This window comes from Cariama cristata, unplaced genomic scaffold, assembly GCF_000690535.1.
Source record: "Cariama cristata isolate BGI_N322 unplaced genomic scaffold, ASM69053v1 scaffold12261, whole genome shotgun sequence".
In the NCBI taxonomy this organism is placed as follows: Eukaryota; Metazoa; Chordata; class Aves; order Cariamiformes; family Cariamidae; genus Cariama; species Cariama cristata.
The window spans coordinates 4,367-29,960 of NW_009599878.1; the positions used below are offsets into that span (position 1 = coordinate 4,367).

A 25,594-nucleotide genomic window follows, 5' to 3' on the forward strand; every position below is an offset into this window, starting at 1 on the left:
AGAAGATTCAGATACCCGGTGCCTTGGAAAACCGCTGCCCTGAAAAAGAAGGATTTCCACTTGGATTTAAGTGTTTTCTGGCTTGATATTTCCATTTATATTTTCTTGGCCCTAAAAATAATCTAAAGGAAGACATCGCCTGTCACTGACCTGGAAAACACCTTCCTCCCCCTTTCTTTTTTTTTTTTTCTTTCCTTTTTAGCAGAAAAAGAAACTCAAGGGGGAGAGTTCTTCAGTTTTTGCTCTTTGAGCGTAGGTTAAAATGCCAGGCAAGGAGGAGGGCCTCGGTATCGCTCCTCTCCTCCTGGAACTGCATTGCACCACTTGGAAAACAGGACGAGAGGACATGAGACATCTCATCCCGACGTCTTTTTAATGGCATTTAGTCGTATGCATGGGGATTCATAACACCAGCATCTACTGGAAGAAAATGAGCAGATGCCAGAAGATTTTACTTTATGCTTAACCAAAGAAAAAAAAAAAAACCATGAGCACATTTTCCATTTTAAATGCTAGCAACATTTCACAGGCTGACTCCCTCGAGGACAGCGGCAATTGGACGGCGGTAACCCAGTTTACCCAGCCGGGATGGCAAATTGCCTTGTGGGCTATCACCTATTCCTTCATTGTTATCGCATCCATCGTTGGCAACGTCACCATCATCTGGATTATTCTCGCGCACAGGAGAATGAGGACTGCTACCAATTACTTTATCATTAATTTGGCTCTTTCGGATTTGCTGATGTCCACTTTCAATACCATCTTCAATTTTATTTACGCCAGTCACAACGTCTGGTATTTTGGCGAGGAATTCTGCAGGTTTCAGAACTGGTTCCCCATCACCGCAATGTTTGTGAGCATTTACTCCATGACAGCCGTGGCCGCAGAGAGGTAAGAGGCGAATGGAGAAGATAAGGTCCGAAAAAATCCACTGTAAGTTATAAAGAATTATCGCAATACTTTGTGCAATTGGCGCCCACCTACCATGCCAGGTGCCTTATCAGTGAAGTAGGAGGAGTGCCAGGCAAATAGACTATGGGGTCAGATGCTAGTAATCGCATGAAAGGAAGGCTCTTCTGTTTTATTCCCGGTCTGAATCACACCCAAATCTGTAATGAGTGGAAGTGGCTGGTATTTTATCGTTCCCATGTTATTGATCATAAATTGTTTCCCAGTCATCCTGCAAACTAATTTTTTTTTAAAACCATGAGAAGGGCCCATCATTTGGACAGAGCTGGAGCAATATCAATATGCCACAGGATGCTGAAAGTATCAGCATCCACAATCCTGCTTGTGAATCCAGCAAACCACCAGAAATAATGGGAATTGGATCAGAAATGGCAGAGTCTGCTCCAGTAGTTCACAAGAATGACTTATTCTGAGAGGGAGGAAAGCAATTAGAGTGACTTTGTTTGACTTCTGAGGTATTTGGTATTTTCATAGTATTCTCTTCCATCTGCCAAGTCTCTTTTACTCAAGCTTAAATTTGTGGAGCCTGAATGTGTTTATAGTTCGTTGTTAAGTAGCGTGACGCTGTTTTTCTTTTTACTAGAAAGTGGCCAAAAGTCCATGGGAATTTCCTCTCTTAAAGGCAATGGCATGTGAGAGAAGCAGAGGTTAAGCTCCCTTCTAGGCTCTCTGCCCTCCTTCCCTCTGTCCTTCCCGTCCTCCCTCCGTTACTTCCACTCTCTGCCCGGCGCTGGGAACATCTGTATCGTTTCCATCCTACGTCCCTGCCGCGATCCCACGGTGAAGATCTTCCCTGGGGCAGCTGGACTCAGCACCCAGAAATACCTGACGCTCCTTTATCAAGCCCTCCTGTTGACTTTGCAGTTTCCTTCAAGGTTTCCTCCATTCCTTATCAAGCACACGTAACCACAAAGGGCCCTTCCAGCTCCCTCGGGAGCAGAGCCAGCATCCCTCTGGAGCCATCCAAAAAGCCTTGCTCCCTGAGTCATCAGGGTTGCTTTCGTAACTCCCACCCCTGCTCGCAGCTCGGTTCACACTGGCACACACCCAGCCTCAGGAAGCAATCGATAGACAAATCAGACCAAATAAACTAGCAGAGAAAGAAGGTTTTGCCCCATGTGCACATAATGCCTGCCGAAGCCCGCGCCGGAGCTGGGGATACGGCACGGTACAGGGCAGTGTCCCCTGTGGTCCCTGGAAGGATCGCTAATAAGCACAGAGATGAGTCATGTTTATTAGCTTACAGTTGTCCAGATGAAAGCAAATCCCTATTTAGAAGCAATGGCAGCTCAGTTTTAGACTCGAATACTCTTTTGCTGTTCCTGGCTTTAAGTTAAGGGGTGTTGTTAACTGATATTTAATACATGTGGTCTGACAAAAAATATTCTTTTCAAAAAAAAAAAAAAAAAAATCCCTTTCAGCCTGTCCTCGTGTCTCCGTGTCTCCCTATTCTCGTTCCTTGGTGACTTTTGGTGAAAGTACCTATACAGCCAAAATCTTTTAGTCACATGGCACGGAGCAGAAAGAAAACTTGGCATCTTGCTGCAAACCATATTTAGCTATTCTTCGCGTAGCCTTAAAATAGATCCTGACACTGTCTCCTGGAAACTCGCGGCTTCCATTTATTGTTATGAGAGCTTGCGTCCATTTGGGCTCCATTGTTTAACTTCGATAAAACAATGTCTTTTGAAGTGGTGTATTGCAAGGAAGAAGGCTAAGAAGTGACAGCTCTATAAGTCATCTTTGTCTGCCGTGGAAAAGGCCCTGGCGATATTGCTTACCCTTGGGTTTAGGACCACCCTGTCTCCCTGTTTCAGGCTGCCCTGTGTACCGGGGCAGCTGTTTCCACAGCACGCTCTCCGCAGTGCTCCAGGCAGACACGTAGTACATCAGCTCAAGTTGCACACACCAGTTAGCAAAGTCTCCTAGGCCCTCTTCGGAAAGTGTACAAGAGTATCCAAAATTCAGCTCGTTTCATCTGCATGGGACAAGGACTGGAGGAAGGGTACCGGGATCATGGACCCAGCATCCCGGGACGTCACAGGGAGCGAGGCACGGAGAGAGGGCACAGGGAATATGAGCAGCAACGGGGAAAAGGCAGCCAGCCCTGCCACACGGCAAAAGCAGCCAGGAGATCTCAGCAGATTTGGTAAATCTCCCAACTTGCAGGAGCTTGCCTAAAAGCACTGCTCGCCTCGGGGGTGCACCCCTGGCTGAGCGGGAAAGCCTCCACCCAGCAGCCCTGTAATACCTTTGGTATCTGCGACACGGGCTGCTCTGGCGGCACGGCGAGCGGCATCATTTATACCCGGGACTTGCCATTCACCGAGAGCCACAGATCGTCGATTTGGGCACTTCTGTGGGCAAATATTCTGGAGAATATTCGCCACTTGATTCCTCCCTGACCAGATTTGAGCATTGTATAATACTGCCTATGAGGAGCTAAAGAAAAGCAAAGTGACATGAAAATTTTATAGCTGCCGTGCATCTCTTGGCTTACTTACTGTGCCGTCCGTCCGTCCGTGCAGCCGCTCTCTGTTCGGCAGCAGCAGCCGGGCACAGCTCCCTCCCGACAGCCTGGCCAAGAGACAGCACAGAGCTAGTCAGATTTTTGCTATGAAAACTAGGAGGCAATCGGCATTTTCCACTCTGTTTTGCCTTTGTAACAACCATGACAAAGAGTACGGGAAAGCATGACAAGAAAATGCATAATTGATTATGTACTCGTTACGATACCGTGCATTTCTACACAGGGGAACTTAAAACCGGAGAGCTCCCCGGGCTCGCAAGTAATCTAATAGTCAGATGAGGGCTCTGAGCAGGTGTGGGACGAAAGGGTCAGCCTTTCCCTTCCACGGGAAGCACAAGTGCTCGAGCTTTTACAGGCAGAGGTGGCTGGCACAAGAGTTTTCCACAGTTAAAAATCAGTGGGGAAAAAATTCAGGGTAAAGGATACTCGAGATCCCAGTCTGCTGTTGTGATAATACCGGGTGCGTCAGAGGAGATTGACATAATTAGGGGGAAACAGAGTGTTTGGAGAGCTTTTTGGTAGAGAAAGGAGAAAAGGGCATAGTATTAAAGACTGCGTAACTCCAAACTAACACAAACAGTTCACAGCATGAAATTTCAGACCAAATATATAAAGCATTCGAAAAATTAATTTTAAAAGAGAGGAAAAAAAAAGAAAAATGACAAGTAAGGGAAGTACTTGCAAAGACCATGTGCAGAAGGCATAGATGACTGCTTCCTCCTCACACCAGAAGCATCCATCCACATGGGTTTAATATATTCTGCCCTAAGACTTGCAGTCATTCTCATCAGAAAGGATTTAGCTCCTTCTAATTATTTGTGGCCTGGAACCTATCAAAATGTCTCTATAAATAAAGCTCACTATACCATCCTGGTGAGTTTTTACACTTGCTATACTTGTTGTATAGTTTACCAATGCAACTGTAAAAGCATTATCTATTTTTCTTGCAGGTACGTGGCAATAATTCATCCCTTCAAGCCCAGGCTGTCTGCGGGAAGCACCAAAGTCATCATAGGGATAATCTGGCTGGTGGCATTTGCGCTTGCCTTCCCGCAATGCTTCTACGCCGAGATCATGACAGACAACGGAACGACGAAATGCATCGTCGTCTGGCCTGATGACGTCGGATCCAAGCACCAGCTCACGTAAGAGAAATGAGAAAACTCCCAATTTGTGCAAAAGTTAACTAGGAAATTCATTTCATCTCCAAACTGTTGGCTACAACGGGCAGTACTGGGAGAGAGGGCAGGGGGACCCACGCAGCAAGGGAATAGGGGTTTGGGGCAGCCCATCTAAGCTCAGTTTAAGCCAGCTGTGGAAAAAGCTGCCAGGTGATCATGGCTCAGGGTAAAGAACGGTGATACACCATCCTCCTCTGCTTTGAAAACTGGTTATAAGTCCTAGAAACCCTAGATACAGGGCTCAGTGGATTTAAGAGAAACCAGCGCGAAACATCTCTAAACAAGCAATAAATTCTGGTTCCAAAGATTTTTTATTCCCCCCCCGCCCCCGTCAGGCAGGAAGAAACTGGGTATCTTTAATGCTGAGAAGCCACATAATTAGCTAAAAAATTATGCTGCTCTTTGGCGAGGTAGGGGGAGATAGGAAAAAAAAAGAAAAAAAAAAAAGAAGAGGAGCACATTTCAGACATCCTAAGGTTTTATAGACTGACTTACCTGGGCACACATCTGTGCTCCGAAAAGCTCCTAACACTCAACAACAGTTTCCTCCTGCTTTAAAGCAAGATTGTTCAGACAGATGAAACAAGCCATGCTCCGCATTTAGGGGATCTACTGCGATCAATCATTATTCAAAGCATGTGATACCCAGAGCAGTTTGAGAAATTTATCAAGCAAAACATATTTATACAAAGTAGTAATGGAAGAACTGCAGAAAAGGAACAAATCAATTAACAAAATGGAAACAATTTTTCAAACCAAAACCAAGTGCTAAACTCCCCGTGTCCATCCTTCACTGTGAACGCTTTTGCCCAGCTCCACACACCAGTGACATTTTTCCCTTCTCAGTCTTCCTCTCTGGCAGAAAGCTGGATGTTATTACCAAACTAACTGGTTTTCACACTAATATGTGCCAAGTTCCAAGAGCTTCATGTAAGTTTGGCCAAGCTGCAGCATATTCGGCCACTGGCGGTCGGTTGTCCCCAGTCTCGAGAATCACAGAAGAGCAAAGAGTAAAATCAGGTTCACATCATGTTGGGTGATTTTCCTCCCAGGGCTCCTTGGTTGGTACCCCATGGCACATGCTGGGGAACACAGTGTGCCAGGCTCCTGTCAACTGAGAAGGAGGAATAGTAGGTAATCACTCACGTGTAAGTCACTGATAACTATTTCATTCAGATGAAAAGCTTGAGGTTTATTTCTCCTGCATCCACGGTTTGGGAAGGATTGAAACAAGAGTTTCCCAGCATGCCGACAAAAATCTCTGCGGGCTGGAAAGGCTGGTTCTGAATGCGGCAAATAATGGGGCAGATCCTTTCTGGGCTCCCCAGCTGAAGAGCAGCAGCTCCCAAACGCAATACATCACTTCATTCACCAGCTCCCTCTCCCCGAACAGCCTCAGATTTGCAGGTTTCAGTAGCTCTCCTACAAATGAAGTTGGAAGCACCGCTCCCCAGATATCATCTTGAGTGATGGATCTGTTGGGACAGATGCCTGCAATACAGACTATGGAGAAAAAGCCACGTGCAGCCATTCATGTGCTAGTCTAAACACCGAGAAAAAGAAATATTAAGAAACCCAAAGAAAAAAAAAAAAAAACCACACAAAGAAATGGAGAACCGGGTTCCTCTGTTGGCCGTGGGTCCTCCAAATCTTTTGTAGTTGAGTAAAACCAACCTTCAAGATTTGTAGACTTCAGAACAAAGAAAAATCCTTTACTGCAGCAAAAATGTGTATAATTATGATAGAAACAAGTTAAAAACAAACAAACAAATAGTGCACTACCATGACTGCCAGTGCCTGAGAAATGTTGGATATGAAGGGACTGAATTTGTAGAAGTTTAATCGAAATAAAGAACTTTAACCACAGAGGAGTTTTTTTCTGGTGACAGGTTAACTTTGCAGCAAAGCAGCAAAACTACAGGGCTAAAAGTTTCTTTTTCCCACATGCTCAGGCTTAGGCTCCCGTCCTCTCCTCCTCCTCCCAGGATGGGAGCTCTAAAAGGGCTTTGCTGCACTCCATGCATGGTATTAGACCTTCAAAAGCGGTACCGCTCCAAGGACAACAGGGAAAGGTGGAAAACAAAAATACAATATTTTTCTATACGCAGCCACCACAGCTCTGATATTTGCAGCCACCTCGGGGAGCGAACTCCATTGAGTGCCCCAACACCCGTTTCGACAGCGCTCTGCAAAGCAGTTGACCCCGCTCGCTAATGCAGCGAGTAACTCCAGAGCGTTGTCGTACGGAGAAAGACCATTTGCACCCAGCCTTTTGTGGTCATCGCCAGCAGCGTGTGCCAGAGCCCTCTTGCCTAATCCTAGTTTTTACACTGTTTATGTTAATTTGACAGCTGCTGTAACCAAGTGAGCAGGTTGTTCCCTTCCCATAAATGGTGGTTGCTTAAAATAATCAAACCTCAGCATGAGGGAACCAGCAGAAGCTTGCAGGGTAACATGGAAAGCTAGGAAGGGCTGGGCTAAAATACAGCCGATGGAGATGCCAGCGCTTTCGGCTGAAGCAGTAACCGAGTAGCCTGTTGGTGATATATAATTGTGCGTGCACACACAAATAAAACCAGCCAGCAACACAAATACAGCAATGACCACCACTCACTTTCCACATGCTATAAGGAGGCAACATTCCTTCCTCGCTGTCTGCGGCGTCTTCCCTCCTGACTTTGTGTACGCCGTTAGCAGCCAGCTACTTTTCGCAGTCCCTGATCCAAGTTTTTTCACTGTTGCTGAATTAAGCTGTTGGCACTATTGCGTTCTTCGAGTTACCCTGTAGTTTGCAGAATATTCCTTTTCTGTATCTGTGATTTAAAGGTTCGTATTTTTACAGCCACAAGTCTCAGACATCTCTCTCTCCTGACTGCAGTGGGATGGCAAAGTTCAGCGCAGGTGGCCATGGACTGTAACCCTCTGACCAAAGATAAATGATATTACTCTGTCTTGAAAGAGCAGTGAATCCAGTCCAAGGACTAATCATCACAACACAAGAGAGATGAGCTTTTGCTGTTTACAGAAGTCCCTGTAACGATGCTTGTAGGCAAAATTTCTGCTTCTTTATGCTTTGGGGTTGAAGTTAACGGGAACCAGACATCCATGTCCAAAAGACAATTTTTTAAAGAGCCCTTCAAGAGACTTACTGACTATGAAAACATGCTTGTTCTTCTTTTTCAGGTATCACATTGCAGTGATCGTGTTGATTTATTTACTGCCTTTAATGGTGATGTTTGTTGCATACAGCATTATAGGAATTACTCTGTGGAGCAGTGCGGTTCCAGGCAACCACCTTAACAGAGTCCGCTATGAACACCAAGTCAATGCCAAAAAAAAGGTCAGAAGTGAAACTTAAAAATAATTACCCTTAGTGCACCAGCCCTGCTGGCTCCAATTCCAAAAGGGAGCTTGCATTTGATACAAAATCTTGTGGGATTGGGCATGAAAGCTTGACAAAATATTTGTGGCAGGGGTAAATGGCATCACCCAGCAAGTATGAAAAAAAATGGTGATCTACATGTAGCAGCCAGCCTCCAAGAAAGGCTCACGTCGGTAGGCAGGCGGCCAGTTCCCAGCAGTCCTGAGAGAGTAAAGCCCGGTATCCAGTGAATCCGCACGTCGCAGGATAAATCAGGGAAAAACTCTGGACAGGGCGGAGAGGTTTCAGTGTAACAGCAGTTACCGCATTTCCCTCCTACATCGCTCCGACGTAGCTGCAAGCAGCTCCTCTGCAGAAAGTCCACTCGGTGCACTGGGAAACATTTGCTCTAACTCTCTCCCTGTTCCCAGTTTCCATCATCAGGGCTGGTTTCTTTGCCATAGCAGCCCAGGTCTACATACCATACACAACGCGGCAGGAAGGCAAAACAGACCCAGAACAAGAGCAGCATTTCCCATTCCCCCAGCAAGCTCAGACGATCACCCAGAGGCCCAGGAATAACACACTGGTTTTGTTTTCCTAGTTTGTGAAGACCATGGTGGTAGTGGTGATCATTTTTGCCGTTTGCTGGCTGCCCTATCACATATACTTCATCCTGGGGAGCTTCAAGGAAGACATCTACCAGCAGAAGTACATTCAGCAGGTTTATCTCGCAATCTTTCTCCTTGCCATGAGTTCGACGATGTACAACCCCATCATATACTGCTGTCTTAACCAAAGGTGAGTAGTAGCTTGCACAGAGAAAACAAAAACCTCAATCTGAAAAAGCATAAATCTCTGGAGGTGAGAACAACCGTGATTTTTCAGCTGCAGTCCATAGGCCAAATAGACAACTTCATTTATGCTCTGCTAATGTGAAATGAGCCACACTCTGCGAGTGAGATTTTAACCCAACCCTTAGGATTTCCTGCCTCCAAATAAAGCACAGGCAGCAGGCGTATGATCAGCGCAGCCACATCCGCACCCATTCCCACACACAGACTACCTTATTTCCAAGGAAGGAGGGAGGAATCTGTAATCCCTGCAATGCATCTGCTGACCTAATCTAATGCTGGGTTGGCTCAGCCACCTGCTCCTCCTGGGCCACCATCACCACATCCTCACACCACCCCCCCCCCACGCTGCCCTGATCCCCCCATGCAGGCACTGGGCTCACCCCCGTGGGGAGTAGCAGCAGCCCACGGGTGACCTGCCGAGAGTCCCGTCCGGGCACGCTGCCACGAGTGAGCGGGTGGGAGAGCACAACCCCGTCGTGCCAAGAGATGTCTCTGTTGCTCTGCGCTGAGAACGGGCTGCTCTCGGGACGCTGGTGCGTCAGGACACTGAGCGTGGGTTGCTGCTCTGGCTGGCCCGTGGATCTCCATGCCAAATCCTGCCTGCACATCCCACTGCCAGACCTCTCCCTAACCCACGTCTCTCTTCAGCCTAGCTGCGTGCGCAGTGAGCTTTAAGGGTAATAAATGGTTATCGGCACACACCTCCTCCAGCACCGTCTCACTGGGACTCCACCAGCAAAACACCTCACTCCAGAGTGATGCTAGGAGGCTCAGTCCTCGAGAGCGTTCCAAACAGCATCCTGCCCGTAAGCTCGCAGAAGGCGACAGTTTTGCAGCCCATTCAGCCAATCTGCATTTAACGTGAAACACCCGAGCACATCCTCCTCCTCTCTCAGAAAGCAGACAGCTTCCTTGCTGAATTATTCATGGATTTTTAAAAAGCTTCCAGTTGGTAAACACACTTATTTTCCTCAGTTGCTCTGCTTCTCACAAATGCTGTTATCAGCATGGTCAGCATCATCTACTGAGCACATCAAACACACTGCCATTTCGCTGATCTTATATATTTACTTAAAATAGAAGGAAATCTGATCATAAACTCCTATTGCTCTTCCCTCCATGATTTTATACATTTAACTCTTCAACTCACTCCTTTGATTTCAATAGAAACTTTTTATTTCCGTGGTCATTCAGAGGTAGAACTAAGTCATGCATTTGTTCTTTCTCTGTGCAACTAAAAAGATCGTCTCACCATTTTATTTATTTTCTTACATTTACAGGTTTCGTTCTGGCTTCAAATTAGCCTTCCGATGGTTTCCATGCGTAAAAGCAACTGAGAAAGACAAACTTAAACTTATGTCCCCATCTCTTTACCAGACAACCCACAGGAAGTCAAGAACAAGTTTCAACACAGAAACTCAACTGAATGAGAAAGAAAAGACATCATTTACCCTCACCCAGCTAACACTTTGATTTTTTCCTCCCGGTTCTGGCTCTATCCTAATACACCATTTCAAGGCAGCAGATTTGTAGAAGCCTGAGGCAGGTCTGTCTTTCTGGAGCAGCTGTTTCCTACGGGACTTTTTTCAGATGCCATCAGCATTGAAAGCAGTCTGCCGGTAATACTTATATCCATGTAGGTCCAAATATCACCCAGTTATGGATGCAAGTTCAGCCCTCCCTTACACCAACTGCAATACAGAAGAGAGAGATTTTGCCCATGAGGTCTAAAAAGCAGTGAAGCAGACCTGAGGCAGTGCCAATCAGTAGAATATTGATTATTCTCTTCCAGATAGCGATCTCCTGCTTTCTGTTCCACCAAGACACTTAAGTCTGCAAAAGAGGTGATGGAGCAGAAAGGCTGGGGCACATCTGGCCCAGTTTGGATGGACCCTTGGGGCTGTGTGGGCAGCTGAGTCCCATGGCTCAGCAGCCCCAAGGCAGACAAGACTGTGGAGCAGAGCTTGTTTACGACAAAGGCAAATAACTACCACATCCAGACTGAAAAGCCTGCCTCGACAATTTTCTGAATTCTGGGATTTTCATGCCTGCAGTTTCACCAGCACCATCTCTCATCGGTTAAAAGCGAGAAACAGTTCCTTAAGATGTCGTCATTGCATGTATTTCTATAACCTTGTACAAAAATACGATGTCATTTTCCTATTAAACTGTGCCCAAGTGATCCCTCTAACTTCACATAGTTAATTGTGGTGCCTAACTTGGAGAGCAAGGCGCTCTGAAAAATCACTAGCCAGGTGTGGGATGCTCCCTGCCTTGGTCAGGGCTCATGGATCCAATCTGAATCCACCTCCTTTACCTCCTCTTAGTCCTAACTGCAGTCTGACCCATCGCTGTCTTTTTTTCCCAGATAGACCCTTCATCTTCCCTTTCCAGACTTACCCCATATTTATCATCACTGTTCTTCTCTTCTCAGATATGAAAATAAAGGCTGAAATATGTCATCTTCAAAGCCCGAGGCATTACGTGCAGGCATGCAAAACAGGAGAAGCTGAAATATAAACATTTATATAAAAAGTAATACAGTATTTAATATTGGTGTGATAGGTAGCACCTCACAATCACCTTCACCTTTCATGACAGGTTTGTATATAATATCAGAGCCATACCTTAGCGTACAAAAAGCTCCTATGATGTCAACAAGATCCAGTTGTTTGAAATATTCCCCTTTGCTCTGTGAAAGCAAAACTACAAAGCGTTGCCAGGCTTAAATTCTGCAGTGAATTCAGAGGAAAGATTTGTGGCTTGAACTGAAAGAGCACCCAGGGATATGATTTTCCCAAGTCTGTTTCAACACAGGAACCAGCAGATATATCTTCCTTCTCTGCTTAATCTTCTTCACCTCCCTGGCTGCTGTGGAAAACAATTATGTCACACAGAGGCCCAGCAAACTTGTCTCACTAATGGGACAACACAGCACAGAGCTGTATGCTCTTCTTAAAACGTTCATTACTTTAAATCATTCCAGCAGGTAGTTTCTAGTCTAGATATTATCTGTCCAGCCCTCTTCACTGGCCAGTCTGCTCTTCCCGAGACTGCTCCGCTGGGGTGCACGCAGGGCAGAGGGAGAGCAGTCAGAGGCATTTACAGACAGCCACCACCAAGTTTTTCTTCTGAAGGGATTCAAAACAATTTGGGAGGGATGCTCGGCAAGGCACACATCTCTGGGATGGACTAGAGGTTGCAAAGACTCTTGCTCTGAGGAACGGAAGGACACCTACACAGAGTTCACCGTTTCATATACATAAGCCATACCTCTCCCATGCCCAGTCGATGTGATTGTAAGGCCTTTAAACCATTTAAATCCTGCAGCTTTCTAATGCGGATCTTTTTAGACCAAACAGGCCCTATCTTGAGCATCCCATCTTCCCCCGCATCTTCCATCACACCTTAACAGCCAGCCAGAGCCTATTTCAGATGCCTAAGCATCACACACGTGCTGGCAGCGTCTCCCCGGTGCAGTGCCCTGACAGGCACCAACATTTTCTGACAGCTCAAGGCATCTCTCTCTCTTGTTCGGGTGCAGAAAGCAGAGGATGATTTCTTCAGGTTGCAAGCGAAACTCCCCGTGCCCTGAAGGACTCATGCTGCAGATCCTGAGGAGCTGCTCTGCTAGAAACAGCAATAGGCAAGAAAGCAGAGGTGCTCTGAGCCCTCGTTAGATGCTGGAAGAAAAGGCACGCCAAGGCAGACTACGTTATTTCCTGGGATATACGAGGTTAACAGGAACACCATGCTCCATAGTAAATACATACAATTCTTCATACAAATATAGACTCGATTAAATACCACAGAGCAGTAAAACGCCTCCGGGTCAGCAATAAGTCCCTCCTCTGCACTGTTACTTGTGCTCTAAGCAGTAACGGAGTCCCTGCAGTCAGTGAAGAAAAATATTTGAAGAATCTCATTTTTAAGGCAAAGGAACGAACAAAAAGCACAGAACGGGGTTCAGAAGTTCAGAAACACTTTATTTTGCCTTCTGCTATTTTCTTAAGAAAACAAAACAAAACAAAGTCTGCTTGTTTTAAAACCCATTCAAAAAGGCTTCTGAGAGAACCCCCAGAGGAGTAAGGAGCGGATGACATTACAACAGTGGTATGCAAATGGTCTTTTCCCCAGGAAATATAAGATTTCTGTGTTCATATTGCAGTAATTACAGCTTAACAATTAAGAGGACTATGATTTTATTCACCAAGCCTAAAAAGCTTTAAGTAAGACATCTCAGTCATTGCTTGGATAACATTGGAGACATTTCTTCGGACAGTTATAGCTTGTGATTCACTTGGAACTGTTTCCTAGGGGTAAGAAGTAATCTGGAAATGGAAATTCCACCAGGTCTCCCTTTGGAAAAGAACTGCCGTGTCTTATCGAGTACATCATCTATGGTCCACAGTAGGAAAAGTTGCGCTGTTAGAAACACAAACTCACTCCCTATTTGTTATGAGCTGGGTCCAATAAACAAAACGACCTATGCCAGCATCTCCAAAATTCACAGTCACCCTGAGACCAAGTTTAACTTCCACTTCTCATTCATCCTCTATCCTGCACTGAGCCTAGCCCTCAGATGCTGAAGAGCTCCAAATCCAGGTCCCCAGGCACGGCTCACACCACCCCTACAGCACTGCCGACGGTGCCACTTCAAGCAATTAAAATGCAACGCGTCCCCTGTGCCCAAAAAGTTTCTCACCTTCTTCTGTCTCCTATTTGGGGTCATAGCTGCACATCAAGGCTGTCAGAGACTATTCAAGCTGTAACGTGAAATGGGTTATTGGAGAAGCACAACTTTATCGTATGCAAAAGGAGCTTTCATAGACAACTCCAACACAGGATGTGCAATCCAGCAGTGTATGAGCACCTGACACTGTGATTCTGCAAACGTTAACCCTATGCACACACAGGGAGCTTACGGACTCTGACACGCGTCAGACTTCTGTGGGGACACAGTGACTCTAACATACCCATCACTGTGTCTCTGGCAAAGCCTAATATAATCACATTGGCTTTGGTGCGGTGGGCTGAGGTTTTCCTGCACTGCAGATCCCCCTGCATAAGACAGGACATGAGATGCACCCGGACAAGCTACATGCCCCCTCATATTTGGACATTGTCAGCTGTGTGCCTCTGCTGAACTACATTAGGAAACACAAGGCATGGGGACCTGGGTGAAATCCACCCTGTTTGAATCTGACCCCGAATGCCCGGGAATAAAAACACACACACAAAACGCAGGCACCACTGGGATTAGGTTGCAGCTCTCCCTACACAATAGCTCTTCCCAAAGCACTAAGCCACCAGCCAACAGCACCTCTTCCAGAAAGAACCACTAAACACCAGTTAACGCACATCAAAAAAGTTTAATATTTTCACAAGTATCACGTAACACTAGTATCGGAGCTACTAGTGTGCAAAGTAAAAAGACTCTCTACCTTTGCAAAACCAGTTAGGCATGCAATTTTTCAGGTAGACACACACTTAAAGCTGCAATGACTGTGACTCACATGTTACTTTACAACATTCACTCACAGTGCACCATAATGCATATTGAAATGTTATCGATAGGTAGGGCAATCCAAATCTTAGGGGAGTGGAACGAGGACAAAGAGGAGTAGCCTGCAAATTTCCATCTACTCTCTGCAGGAAAAGGCAGCAGGGAAAACCATGCAGACATCTCAAATTCGTTTTTGGTAGAAGAGCGGGAATTAAGGACTACTGTGTGGTCTCCCTCTTTGCAGAAAGTGGCGTGACTTGCAAATGTTATCCAACATTTGCCTTCCTAACTGCTTCTCAATTTAAATAATGCAACTGGTATGCAAATATAATAATGGCATCGACTCGACAGACGACAGGATATACCAAGTGTGTACGATCTTTGTTGTTGCTTTAGTCCTTGGAATAAGTTGGGTCCGATTTTGGCTTTGTGGTTTGTTTAGTTTACGCACCTGGGTCCTCAAAGGCAAGATCACAATCAAACCCTCATATTCCTTTCTGATCACTAACTCTAGCTGAGTGTTTGTGTTTTGTGTGGCTGCTTAACAGTATTAAATATTAAAGCTTTGTGTGGAAGCAAATACCCATTTAAGGCAAGAGACAGAAGTATACACATCCGAGTGACACTCTCTAGCTGCAGATTCAGTAGAAGGGCAGCTGCAGTGCCCTGATCTAGACTAACAAGAAGAGATAGAAAAGATTATTTATAAGAACTCTTAAACAGAAGAATACAGCACAGCCCGTGCAGGGACCGTAGATCTACCAATTTCCCAGGTCTGGAGATTTGGATTACCCCAATCACCAACCACTTTGTTTTATTCTTTAGGGATTTCTTGCTGAAACGTGACAGATTTCGCCCAGTAACACAACACTATTCACAGAAGCAGTGGGAAATACCAGTGGAACCAGATCTGTGGGACAAGGGCGTTTACTTTTACCATGACAAAACAGGCATCGAGGAAGCAAGTAAGTCGCATTGTCAAGTCCCACTATAGAGTTACGTGCGTGCACAGTGCTGACACACCATAATGTTTTCACAATCGCTTTAGACGAAACAACAGCAGGTAGATATGCAGGAGGGAACTGTTGCTTCCCCTTCACTAAAAGCATCAACACCCATGTCTGGTGGTCAGCGTGCTGGCGGCGCGCTTAACAGGGATGCTGCTAAGAACACATTTGGTACGATGCAATGGTAGCTCTCAACGCACATCACTTGGGGGCAATTTCGTCTCAGACAACAACCGATTGACAGCTGCAGAAATTATAGACTGATTTTTCCATGACCTACAGATGGGGAAGGTACCAACAAGGTGAATAAGAAACATGCAGATTGGGGTCCAGAAACAGGAGATATTATTAACAGCACACATTCTATCTTGTATCCTATTTTTATGTCATTAGTTGTTTGTTTTTTTTTTTTCCCCGATAAAGCAGTGAGTTCTGGGTTTTTACCAGTTCTGACTATGCAGTCGCTGCTTTATGAGAAAGTGCTCACAAGACAGAATCGGGGCCAGGATTGTGGAGTTCAGTTCTGCTCGGCATCACGAAGCCTGCATCCCACTGCTGTGATGAGCGCTGCCCCTTTCCCACTGCCGTCCTCTGACAGCAGGAAGGTCACGTCGCAGTTGGGTGCCAGGTCTTTGACTGTTTGGTGCATGATCCTTGAAAAGCTGTGAAAGGAAAAAACGGCAGTGGGTGAGGGAGGTCCCACAGCACCTGCAGAGCGTAGCACTGCCACGGGCCTTTGCGGTTCTCCCCTTTTCACCAGGGAAAGAACTAAAATGCTGGAAACTAGGGTGGATTTGAAGACTGGGAGCAGTGGGAGTTAAAGGAAAAAAGCACTTGCATCCCACCCCTGCCTCTTCTGCGTGGGGTTAACCCGGATTGCTGGTGCCACAGCAAAGGGGAGAGGAGAGACCACGTACAGTCGTCTCCTTCCCACCCATCTCCCTCCATGCACACCAGAGATGGGCACTAGTCCTCTCCTCCTCCTGCTGTCATCTCTTTTAGACTCCCGCCCTCACCTGCCATTGCTTTGCAGCAGCCCATCTCTGCACACTGAACAGAAACATCCTCCAAAGAGGCACCAGGCATTTCAGCACCACTCTGTCATTGCCTTTGCATACCCAAGAGATGCCTCCCTTGCTGTGCGGCTTCCAACTCGTTTGGCAAGCTGCATCCCCTTCAGTTTGTCACCGCCCCAAGAATCCTTCACAAGTCCTTCTTGATTCTCTCGTTGCCCTTTAGAAAGCCCTGACCACCCTGATTAAAACCTTTTTTTCCCCTGGCTCTTATCCTAGCAAGTAAGAGACACCAGTTTGGTGCATCAAGAGAAAGCGTGTACAAGCAACGCGCTACAGATCACAGGCAAACAAATGCGGAGAAGGTGAATACTCACTGTGGATGTAGTTTGTACAGAGTCCCATCCACACCAACCGTTATCTCCAGGTGCTCTAATCCTCTGTTCTCCCTAATTTTATCTACAACTGCAGCCATTCCAGCACCGCACAACTGAGCTGCTCGCCTCGACACCGCTCCGCACACGGTCTTGACAATGATACTGTCATCACAGGTGCTGTTGAGCCCCAGCTGCTGGAGGATGGCTCGCACTTGCAGCAAGGCTAACCTGTCACTGCAGAAGCAGAAGAGCACAGTGTGAAATTAAAAGTTTCCCTCAGTCAAGCACCTGCCACAAACCCCGCTGGCATTGATGGCTGCAGCCATGCAACCACAGTAGGCAGCAGCCTTTCCTGCCAGGGCAAGAGACCTTGGGGAATGCAAATTCATTCACCCCAGCACCTTGCAGGAGAGGGGCGCAGGCTCCGAGTCCAGCTCTGCTTTCCCTCCCCTTCTCTTTTTTTACTAAAGGGCATTTCAGGAAAATATTTTTAATGATCAACTTGGGGTTTTCCCCCCCATAAAGACTCAACAGTCTTTGAGATTACTTTAAAACACAGAGTCCAAACAATAAAGACACAAAAATATCCAGTAAAGCTCATTCAGCTAGTATTCATTCAGTTCAACAATTATAGCTAGACACACACAAGAGGCACAGGAAAATGGCTTAATTTCCAAGCATGTCAACAAAATGATACAGCAGAGGAATCCTTGACAGCCCTTCCCATGATTTAGCAGTAAGCATTACTAGAAATTCCAATGATATTGTAAAGAGTCCTTCCGCACATGCGCAGGCTCTTACTGAAACCAAAAATTATCCCTGGAGAACCAAGCAATGCTCTCCAGGTGTCCCTCCCCTCCAGCAGTGTCCCTAGATGAGCATTTACCATACTCTTTCACCCTAAACAGCCTCCCATGCAGTGCTCTTACCTCTCAATCTGAGAGAGGAACTTGGTTTCAAAGATATGTCTGGTCTTCAGCGTCTCTGAAATCTGGCCTCTGAACAGGAACCCCCGTTTGGTGAAGTCAATCAAAATATTGCGGACTATTTCTCCCAGGTACATCCCACTGATCATTTTCTCATACCTGCAATGAAAGTGGAACAGCTTGAAGGGACGCTGCTCATATCTGCAAAGGCAGCATCGCAGCTGTGTTATCAGCCAGGTGTCCTGCCCACACATATTGGGGCCATGAAATACGCAACCCAATTTACAGAAAATGGCCATTTACTAGAAAAACTGGGCAAGAAAAAGCGTGAAGACTCAGTGGGAAGTCTTGTGAGCTCATCTACAAACACTTCATCTATTCCTCACTACCACGTTCCCCCAGCCAGGCTGTTGTTAATGACAGCTGGTATTTCTCCCAGATGGAAGAAATGAGAACCTCTGGCCAGAAAGCAGAACAGTGCCCAGATGAAAGCCAAATTTGCTGTACATTCCCCAGTGACAGCCCTGAGTGGATTCCGGGGAAAATTTGTCTCCAGTGCACAACATTTGGGAGCCCTCTTGAAGCACGGCTGAGACCTTCAACAGAAAAAGCTCAGTGGCTCCGTGCAGCAAAATTACAGGAAAACCACAAGGTACAGTCACTGTGAGTGCAGTGTTTTTAAGGGAGTCTTGTGCTGCAAACCCTGTGAAAGATAAAAGATGTGAAAATGTATGTCTGGCGGCATGTTCGCAGGATCACTGTCCTGTAAACTAGCAAGCTGGGGGTCCAGGGTTGGTTTATGCTTTTCAGTTAATTCCAGCACCTGGTTTCCAGTAGGGAACCAGTAGTCCAAAAACCACAGGGAGGAATCAAGCAGTCTTGAACCCCTCTTGCTCCCCATTTTCCACACAGGACCCAAGTTTCCCACTTGCAGGCCTGCTCCCAGGCTAGAGAGAGGGAATATCTTCCAACTGCAGACCTCTTCCTGGCACACAACAAGGAGCCGTCCACGAGTGATGCTCGGCACCAGAACAGGGCAGCCCTGTGCTGAGGAGGGCAGGAGTCTGCTTTGCACTCCTTCCCCTCCAGCATCATTCTGGTTTGAATGGAGCATTTCAGGGTCCATGAGCTGTGCCCTTACCCATGAGAACTGAACACTTTTCCATTTCTTGAAAAGTGCATTCAGTGATGCGTCCTTTATTTGACCTCCTCAGGCTGTAAAGCAGGGTTTTGCCCTGGATTGAGCGGATCCCAGCACACCATCCCGCTGGAAGCAGGCCATGCAGTCCATTTAATACTATGAGCTCTCTCAGGCTTGTACCCAGCAAGTGTCCTCCCTCTCAAGTGCCTAACTCTCTCTGGAATAAATTATTCCCCCTGGCAATCTTCTCTACTGCCTTTGGCTACTTACTCCATGCCAACTCTGCTGCCGCATCAGGCTTGCTCAGCGTCTGCCTCTCTGGGTCTGTTTGAGCCCTAACTTCTAAAGAACTTCCCAAGGGACCTGCCAATTTGTCTGCATCCCCCTCGTTTTCGGCAGGTTTACTCTAGTCACAAATTTTTTTAAAAACCTCCTCGTATCAAAGCATTGCTGCAGAGAAATTATGAAAAATTGTAGTCTGGGCATGCAGCAGTCTCGTCCCAGTTTTATCTGTGCTGGGTACACCTCCTTGTCATCCCTTTCTGGAAGGGGACAGGGAAGCATTTGCTCAAACGAGAGCTGGACCCTTAGAAGCTGACCAGCTTCTAGGGCCAAGAAAGGCAAGTCCTCTAACATGACATATTTCATCCAGAAAATTGCCTGAAATAAGGGCTGGCTGCAACTGCTAGAAAGCTGCTGTCTGCTTTACAGTGAGCAGCTCAAAGCTCCAACCATGCCGGCTGGTCTAGGCTGAGGATTTCTAGAGGCAGAGTCCTCTACAAAGAGAGTTCAGCTAAAAGAGATTAAACCGAGACCAAGAGCAAAAAAATGACAAGCCATCTTAACCTCCTCAGTACAAGACAGGAGGAGAAAAGGGGTCTCGTAGTAATTTCAAGACTCTTGAAGTTCTCACCAAAAACCCTGCTGCAGTCCCACGGCAGCAAATAAACTGCAAAAAAGCAGCGACCAGGAAAAAGCACAGAAGAGGGAGATTCTACAGGATAGCAGGGCTGCAGTCATTTTCCACTCTTAACCTCTCTTCTCCGACTGGGAGAAATCCAATTCTTGCTTAAAAGCATTTAAGGCAGATGGGCTTATACTTAGCACACCATTTATCCCGCAGTACCTTTGCTTTCCAGCATTTAGTGAATAGTCATCAACTGCTTTGTCATATATTGTCCTGATATCGTCCAGGCATCCATTATCCCCGAACGCTCCCCACTCCGTGTTCACGCACATCCGTCCTTGCTCACCATCCACCATCTCTATGTTTCTCATCTCTTCCATGTAACAGGCATTGCTGCCAGTTCCTGAAAGAAGAAAATACTGAAATTACTCTTTGTTTGGAACAAAACAACACTAGAACAAGCACAACAGCCCTGACAAAACCTTCTGGGGGATCTTGAATGTGCTTTTTCTGAATGATAAAGTCAAATCATCATTTGAAACATCACCAAAAAGAAAAAAAAGCAACCCACACTCTTCCATAATCCTAAATTGAAGGAGAATATTACTGCCGTGTTGCACTGCTCAGGGTGGCTCAGAGAAGAGGCTGATCCAGGCCAGCTGGGTGAGGGTCCCATGCTACAAGGAGGAGCACCAGTGTAGCACTTTTGGCAAACCAACCCTCACATGCTTCTGAACCCAAAACTGCAGCAAGCAACCAGCTGGATTTTTGAAGTTAGGAACCACCTTCCACAAAGCCCACGGACCCACAAAATTCAGGGGAAAATTTGCCAAACTGAAAACCTCAGCAAGTTCTGAGGCATCAGGCAAAGAAAACCCCAAGGATTTTACCAGCTAATTGCAACCTATTTTTTAGTTCTTGCTTTGTTTTTTTCTGATTCAAATCACTTAAACAATTTCTCCAGCAGAAAGGTTACTTCCATGTTGAAATGATGCCATATCTGATTCTGCTTAAAGGGAATCCTAAGGAGCGTGGCAATTACAAAGTGTTCCACGTACACAGAGGCCTCGGGGAGCAAAGCTTTATTAGCAAAGAGAGGCAGATTTTGCTGCTACCTGGGACAAAAGTGGTTTTGAAGTTGCCTACCAAACTCTCATTTAACCCTGCATCACAGATTCTGCACCAATTATATCACCAAGCCTGTTTTCCTTTGCAATTTTTTTTTTTTTGAGAGTACTGTATCAATACAGTCTGAGCAAAAATAGATCCTCCCACGGTACTCCCCTGCTGCAGGAGAGCTGAGCCACAGCACAGGGTTTAGGGGGGGAAAGTCGGGGCTTGCAGACCGAGACCCAGGTTTGTAGGACCAAACCAGACCAAACCCAGTCACGGACTATCAGCACCGGCCAACCTCCCAAGTCTCGTCATCCAGAAAGAGCTAAGTAAGGGCTGCCTGAATATGTGGATACCTATTAAATATAGGTTGTTAGACTGACAGGCTTTTAGATGATCTCCTGTTGCCGGCAGATGCAAAGCAGGGACTTGGTCTTATCAGTGGCAGTTTCCAAAGCATTCAGCAGTGAAGACTCAAAGCATCGGCTCTCCTGAGTAGGAGAGGTGTCACTGGGCAGAGACAGGGCACCAGCATGACGTGAACTCGCCCTTACAAGAATATTTTTCCTTGCCAAGCAACATCGGAAAGCCGGGCGACTGCTGGCTCATGCAGGCTCCTCAGCAAGTGCCGTCAGTCTGGTCAAGGCAATTCAGGCAGGGCAGAGGGAGCTGTCAGAGCCCCGGGGCTTTTGCTCTCATTATCCCAGATGTACCCAGGCCATCTCCGACCCCCTGCTCCGCACACAGACACGCTGGCTGGAGAGCGCATCTGGCAGGGCTGCAGCAGACGGTCCTCAGAGGATGTTCTCAGCACCCCAAGGACACGCTGTCCTTCCTGCGGGGAACTCTGTCCCTGAAAACACGCCGCTGACGGAACTGCGCAGACACAGCTTCCTACCCACACTGCACTGTGCTGACTCATCCTGGACATTTTCCAACTGTCTGGAGGAGAAATTGGTGGTGTTTTATTTTCCTACAAGCCACCTCGCAACTGAAAGCGTTCTTAAAGCTTGCAGGTGCCTCGTCCCCTTCTCTCCCACCAAAAAACTCATTTCTCTGGAGAGCTTTGGGAATTCACACAGCCCCATACCTCAGGCACCCCAAGCGTGGCATTTGCAAAGGCATGGGCAGCCACCTGTGGAATTATTTCAGCTGTCTCACTGCTGGGAAGGGAGCTGTCAGTTGCTGCACTTTGTCTATCAGAGCTTTCCATCATCTGCCATTTGGGAATTGTGGCTGTGCTTTATAAGTTTATTCTGAGAGACCACAGGCTCGAGGGAAGCTGTGGGCTACCCGAACACACCGGCAGGGAAACTCTTACGGGCTAACTAACAGATACTCCAGGAGCTGGTGAGGCTACCTGAGCTCCCATTTGCTCCCTTCACAAGCAGCACAGTGCCTTTCCCAGATAAAGCAGGCAGGATTTGCTCGGCATTACAGCCTGTGCTTACCTCAACTGATCATGGACAGAACTAAGCTGGCTGTTGAATTTTGCTCTTAACTCCTTCACGCAGCTTGCTTCTGAAGGGATAGGTGTTAATCTCAAAATCTTTCACTCCTGGACACCCTAGCTATATTTTCAGTTAACCACAGGGATGTCTCCATGGGAATACAGATAGGTGTGTCGATGTGCTGTTTAATAAAAGAGTGCCATATAAAAAGCAGCTTTAACACGTACCCACAATGAGTCCAATTTCACAGTTTGGGTCTTCATAAGCACAAGTCATCATTGTGCCCACCGTATCATTCACCACAGCCACCACATCCAAGTCAAACTCCTTTGGAAGACAGAAATACAACAGTGAGAACTCTGCGTTTGGGTCAACCCCTCACGCCAAAGGGGACACGAAAGGAGCACGCCAAAGCAGACACCAAAACACACTTGAAACAAACAACTGAAAGTACCAGCCTGATTTTACACACACAAAAACAGGAACTTAATGTACCAGCAGGTAGCTAAGGCTCCTCGCATGCTTTACCTATGATAGTCTATGTCTTCAGAAGAAAGTATATTCCTGGCTGTTCTCTTTGGCTTAGGCACATTTAAGTAGAGATCTTGTATATAGGCACATGGTAGAGGGCTATCACCATTCTGTATTACAGCAGTGCGGTGGCAAATCCAGTAGCAAAAGTTTTTAAGACCTCATTTTCACCTCCTGATAAAAACTCTGCAAAATGAATGCTCTCCTCAGGCTGTTTTTCTTCCCTTCCTAGAAAGTTTTGGCTAAGCTGCTTCAGGCTTTTTCAAGATGAAGGGTTGGGAGGGGGGGAAAACTGTCATTTAGGGTGCACTGAGGTGCATTCCTACAATCACTATACTGAAAACTGCTTTCTCCATGCTCTCATGCATTAAAATTGCCGCAGGGTTTGAAAGAAGCCAAACCAGGACACCAGTTTAGAAAGTTAGAAGCCTCTGGGGAAAAAAGCAAGCAATGAAACAAAATCCCCAGTGTAGCTCATTTTGAGTAGGAATTCCGGTTTGGTGGTGGCTGAACTCTCCCATTTCCACTGAGCACCCTCTAGACTGTCCTACGTGGTGGTCAGGCTATGTGTCAGCATCAGAGCTAGCACCACCACACGGCATCGGGGGCTCCTGTATCTGGACCTGCTGCAAGGCAAACACCTTCTGTGCAGGACAGGAGGCACAGCCTGTGTCCTCAAGGCACACAAACCCTGCGAGAGGAAGCCAGCCTGAGCCATGAGGTCTGTCAAGTCTGGAGGAGAAAAAGAAAACAAAACCAAAAAAAAAAAAAAATCACCTCTCTCCTTTTAATTCCTTCTCTAAGCAAATACACCACATCTTCTCCCTCGCAGTCTGTAGCTTTGAAGCCTTTTGTCCAATTGAGAAGGATACCCTAAAAAGAAAGAAAATAGGTTATCAGGTTTCCTGGTGCGCTACAGATTGCCCCCCAAATCCTACAAATCCTCTAAAGGACGATCACTGAGCATTTCTATCTGATAACTTCCCTGCATTTGCCCACCTCCCCAGCTCATAAAAGCACAAAATCACAATGCTTCACACAGATGACCACAGGTTATCACACACCGCAGCTCCGACCTCACGGTCCCAGCAAATGGCCATGAATATTTATGGCCAGGAATATATACACAGACTCAGAGGCGCCCTCAGCTCAAGCAGGAGGTTCTCCTGTATTCACCAACACGGGTGCTACGTTTTGCCGAACAACCACTCTTCTCTCTCAGTCACACTCCAAAGTCTCCCTGGCTTGACCAAGCCTCCTATCATCAGCAAGATGACAGCATTTTAGAGCTGGACATTTGAATGCTGCTCCTAACATCATTGCCTATTTCCTCCTTCCTTATGTATGAATATGCATCTTATTTTCGTTAAGACTCAAATCTTATTCTGTACACTTGACATTTCAAATGCTTTAGTGTGAGGTTATATAGAAGAGACTCTAAGAAAAGGAATATATCTTTATATATGTGGAATTTGCATCTAAAACTACTAATCATGTTTGGGTTCCAAATTTCCAGAGCAATGCAACAAACTCAAAAAAAAAAGTGTAACAGAAAATATGTCTTTCTTCAAAAAAAGTGCTAAGTAGACAGGAAACAATCAACAGCTGGACAGGTGGAGTTGGAGGTATGTGGCAGTGAAGAAGTTAAACATGAAAATTAAAAGAAAAAGGGCACACTTGACAGGGACATGCTGCAGGCTACACTGTCGCTTGTAGGGTGATGTAGCTGAGCAGGCCCTGGCCCATCTGCTCCATCGAGTGAGACCAGATCAGCTGGGGAACAGGCGCTGGCACCAGGGATGGACTTTTGCTCACTGCTCACAAAACCAGGGAAGTATCACAGTCCAGCAGGTTTATACAATTGGAAAAAACCATGATACCTTAAAAAAGGGCTGTCACCACCATGGAAAATTTAAATGCTCTTATCTGTCACAGTCAAGGGCTGAGCAGCATTTGCAGCACTACCTTTAAAGAAACTATTTATAGGAGCAGCTGTACTGGTCATGGTCAGAGCATGAACTCTCTCCTTGCACAACCTCTCTGTAAGTGTCATGTAGATGATACAAAGGCAGAGAAATCAGGCCTAGCATAAGCACAAAAGCTGATTCAAAAGATACTAAGGAACTTACAGCATCCAGACTGGTCTGCTTGCAAGGGAAGGAAAACGTGAAGCCAAGAGGAAGACGTGCGCCTTTTATCCCCATATAATCCAGGAAGTCAGAAATGCAGGTAACAATGTGATCAAACAGCTTTAAAGAGAAAAGTCACGCAGTTGAAGTTGTACATATTACGTGCTTCTAAGAAGGTATTTAAAAAGCAGCGGTGCTGCAGAAGAGAAACACAAATACTCACCTCTTCTCCTGTTCCCTGCATCACCTCTATAGGAATGGCATAGATCTTGTTGTGCATCTCAACTGTTCTCCTTTTACCGCTGCGGATTTTCACCAGCAAAACTCTAAAGTTTGTCCCTCCAAGGTCGAGTGCCAGAAAGTCTCCATTCTCTGTAAAAAGGTATGTGTGTATATTTAAAGAACCATAAGCAAAATTAAAAAAAAAAAAAAAAACACAACACCTGCCTTCCCCAGAAAGCACTTTGATATAAAATCTCTTAGAAATTCAGTTGGGAAGATCTTCATCAAAGGAGGGTTTTAGATGCTGCTCTGATTATGCCAGCTCTTTTTTTTGTGGTTTTTGGTTTTGTTTTGGATTAAACCAACAAGGGAA

General features: G+C 46.2%; 2 protein-coding genes across 2 annotated transcripts in view; one reads left to right on the forward strand and one right to left on the reverse strand.

Annotated features, from left to right (window-relative positions):
- Positions 1-487: 487 nt before the first annotated feature.
- Positions 488-10,371, forward strand: TACR2 (tachykinin receptor 2). Its single transcript, XM_009709838.1, has 5 exons — positions 488-891; positions 4,450-4,644; positions 7,864-8,020; positions 8,646-8,842; positions 10,179-10,371. Exons 1-5 carry the CDS (start codon positions 488-490, stop codon positions 10,369-10,371), a joined length of 1,146 nt encoding a protein of 381 aa, XP_009708140.1.
- Positions 10,372-14,250: 3,879 nt separating this feature from the next.
- The window catches only part of HK1 (hexokinase 1), a 34,730-nt gene continuing 23,386 nt past the window's right edge, over positions 14,251-25,594 (reverse strand). Inside the window, exons 11-18 of the mRNA XM_009709836.1 lie at positions 25,223-25,371; positions 25,000-25,119; positions 23,648-23,743; positions 22,567-22,666; positions 19,995-20,178; positions 17,731-17,886; positions 16,802-17,035; positions 14,251-16,073 (exon numbers count right to left, since the gene is read on the reverse strand). Coding sequence (XP_009708138.1) covers positions 15,929-16,073; positions 16,802-17,035; positions 17,731-17,886; positions 19,995-20,178; positions 22,567-22,666; positions 23,648-23,743; positions 25,000-25,119; positions 25,223-25,371 — 1,184 coding nt within the window. The 3' untranslated portion in view covers positions 14,251-15,928. The remainder of the gene's footprint in view (positions 16,074-16,801; positions 17,036-17,730; positions 17,887-19,994; positions 20,179-22,566; positions 22,667-23,647; positions 23,744-24,999; positions 25,120-25,222; positions 25,372-25,594) is intronic.

Bases quoted from the DNA above. Each gene is read 5' to 3' on its own strand.
- TACR2 (XM_009709838.1), top strand. From the start codon at position 488: ATGAGCACATTTTCCATTTTAAATGCTAGCAACATTTCACAGGCTGAC. The intron at 892-4,449 runs GTAAGAGGCGAA...TTTTTCTTGCAG, and splicing joins ACAGCCGTGGCCGCAGAGAG to GTACGTGGCAATAATTCATC. The intron at 8,021-8,645 runs GTCAGAAGTGAA...TTGTTTTCCTAG, and splicing joins AAGTCAATGCCAAAAAAAAG to TTTGTGAAGACCATGGTGGT.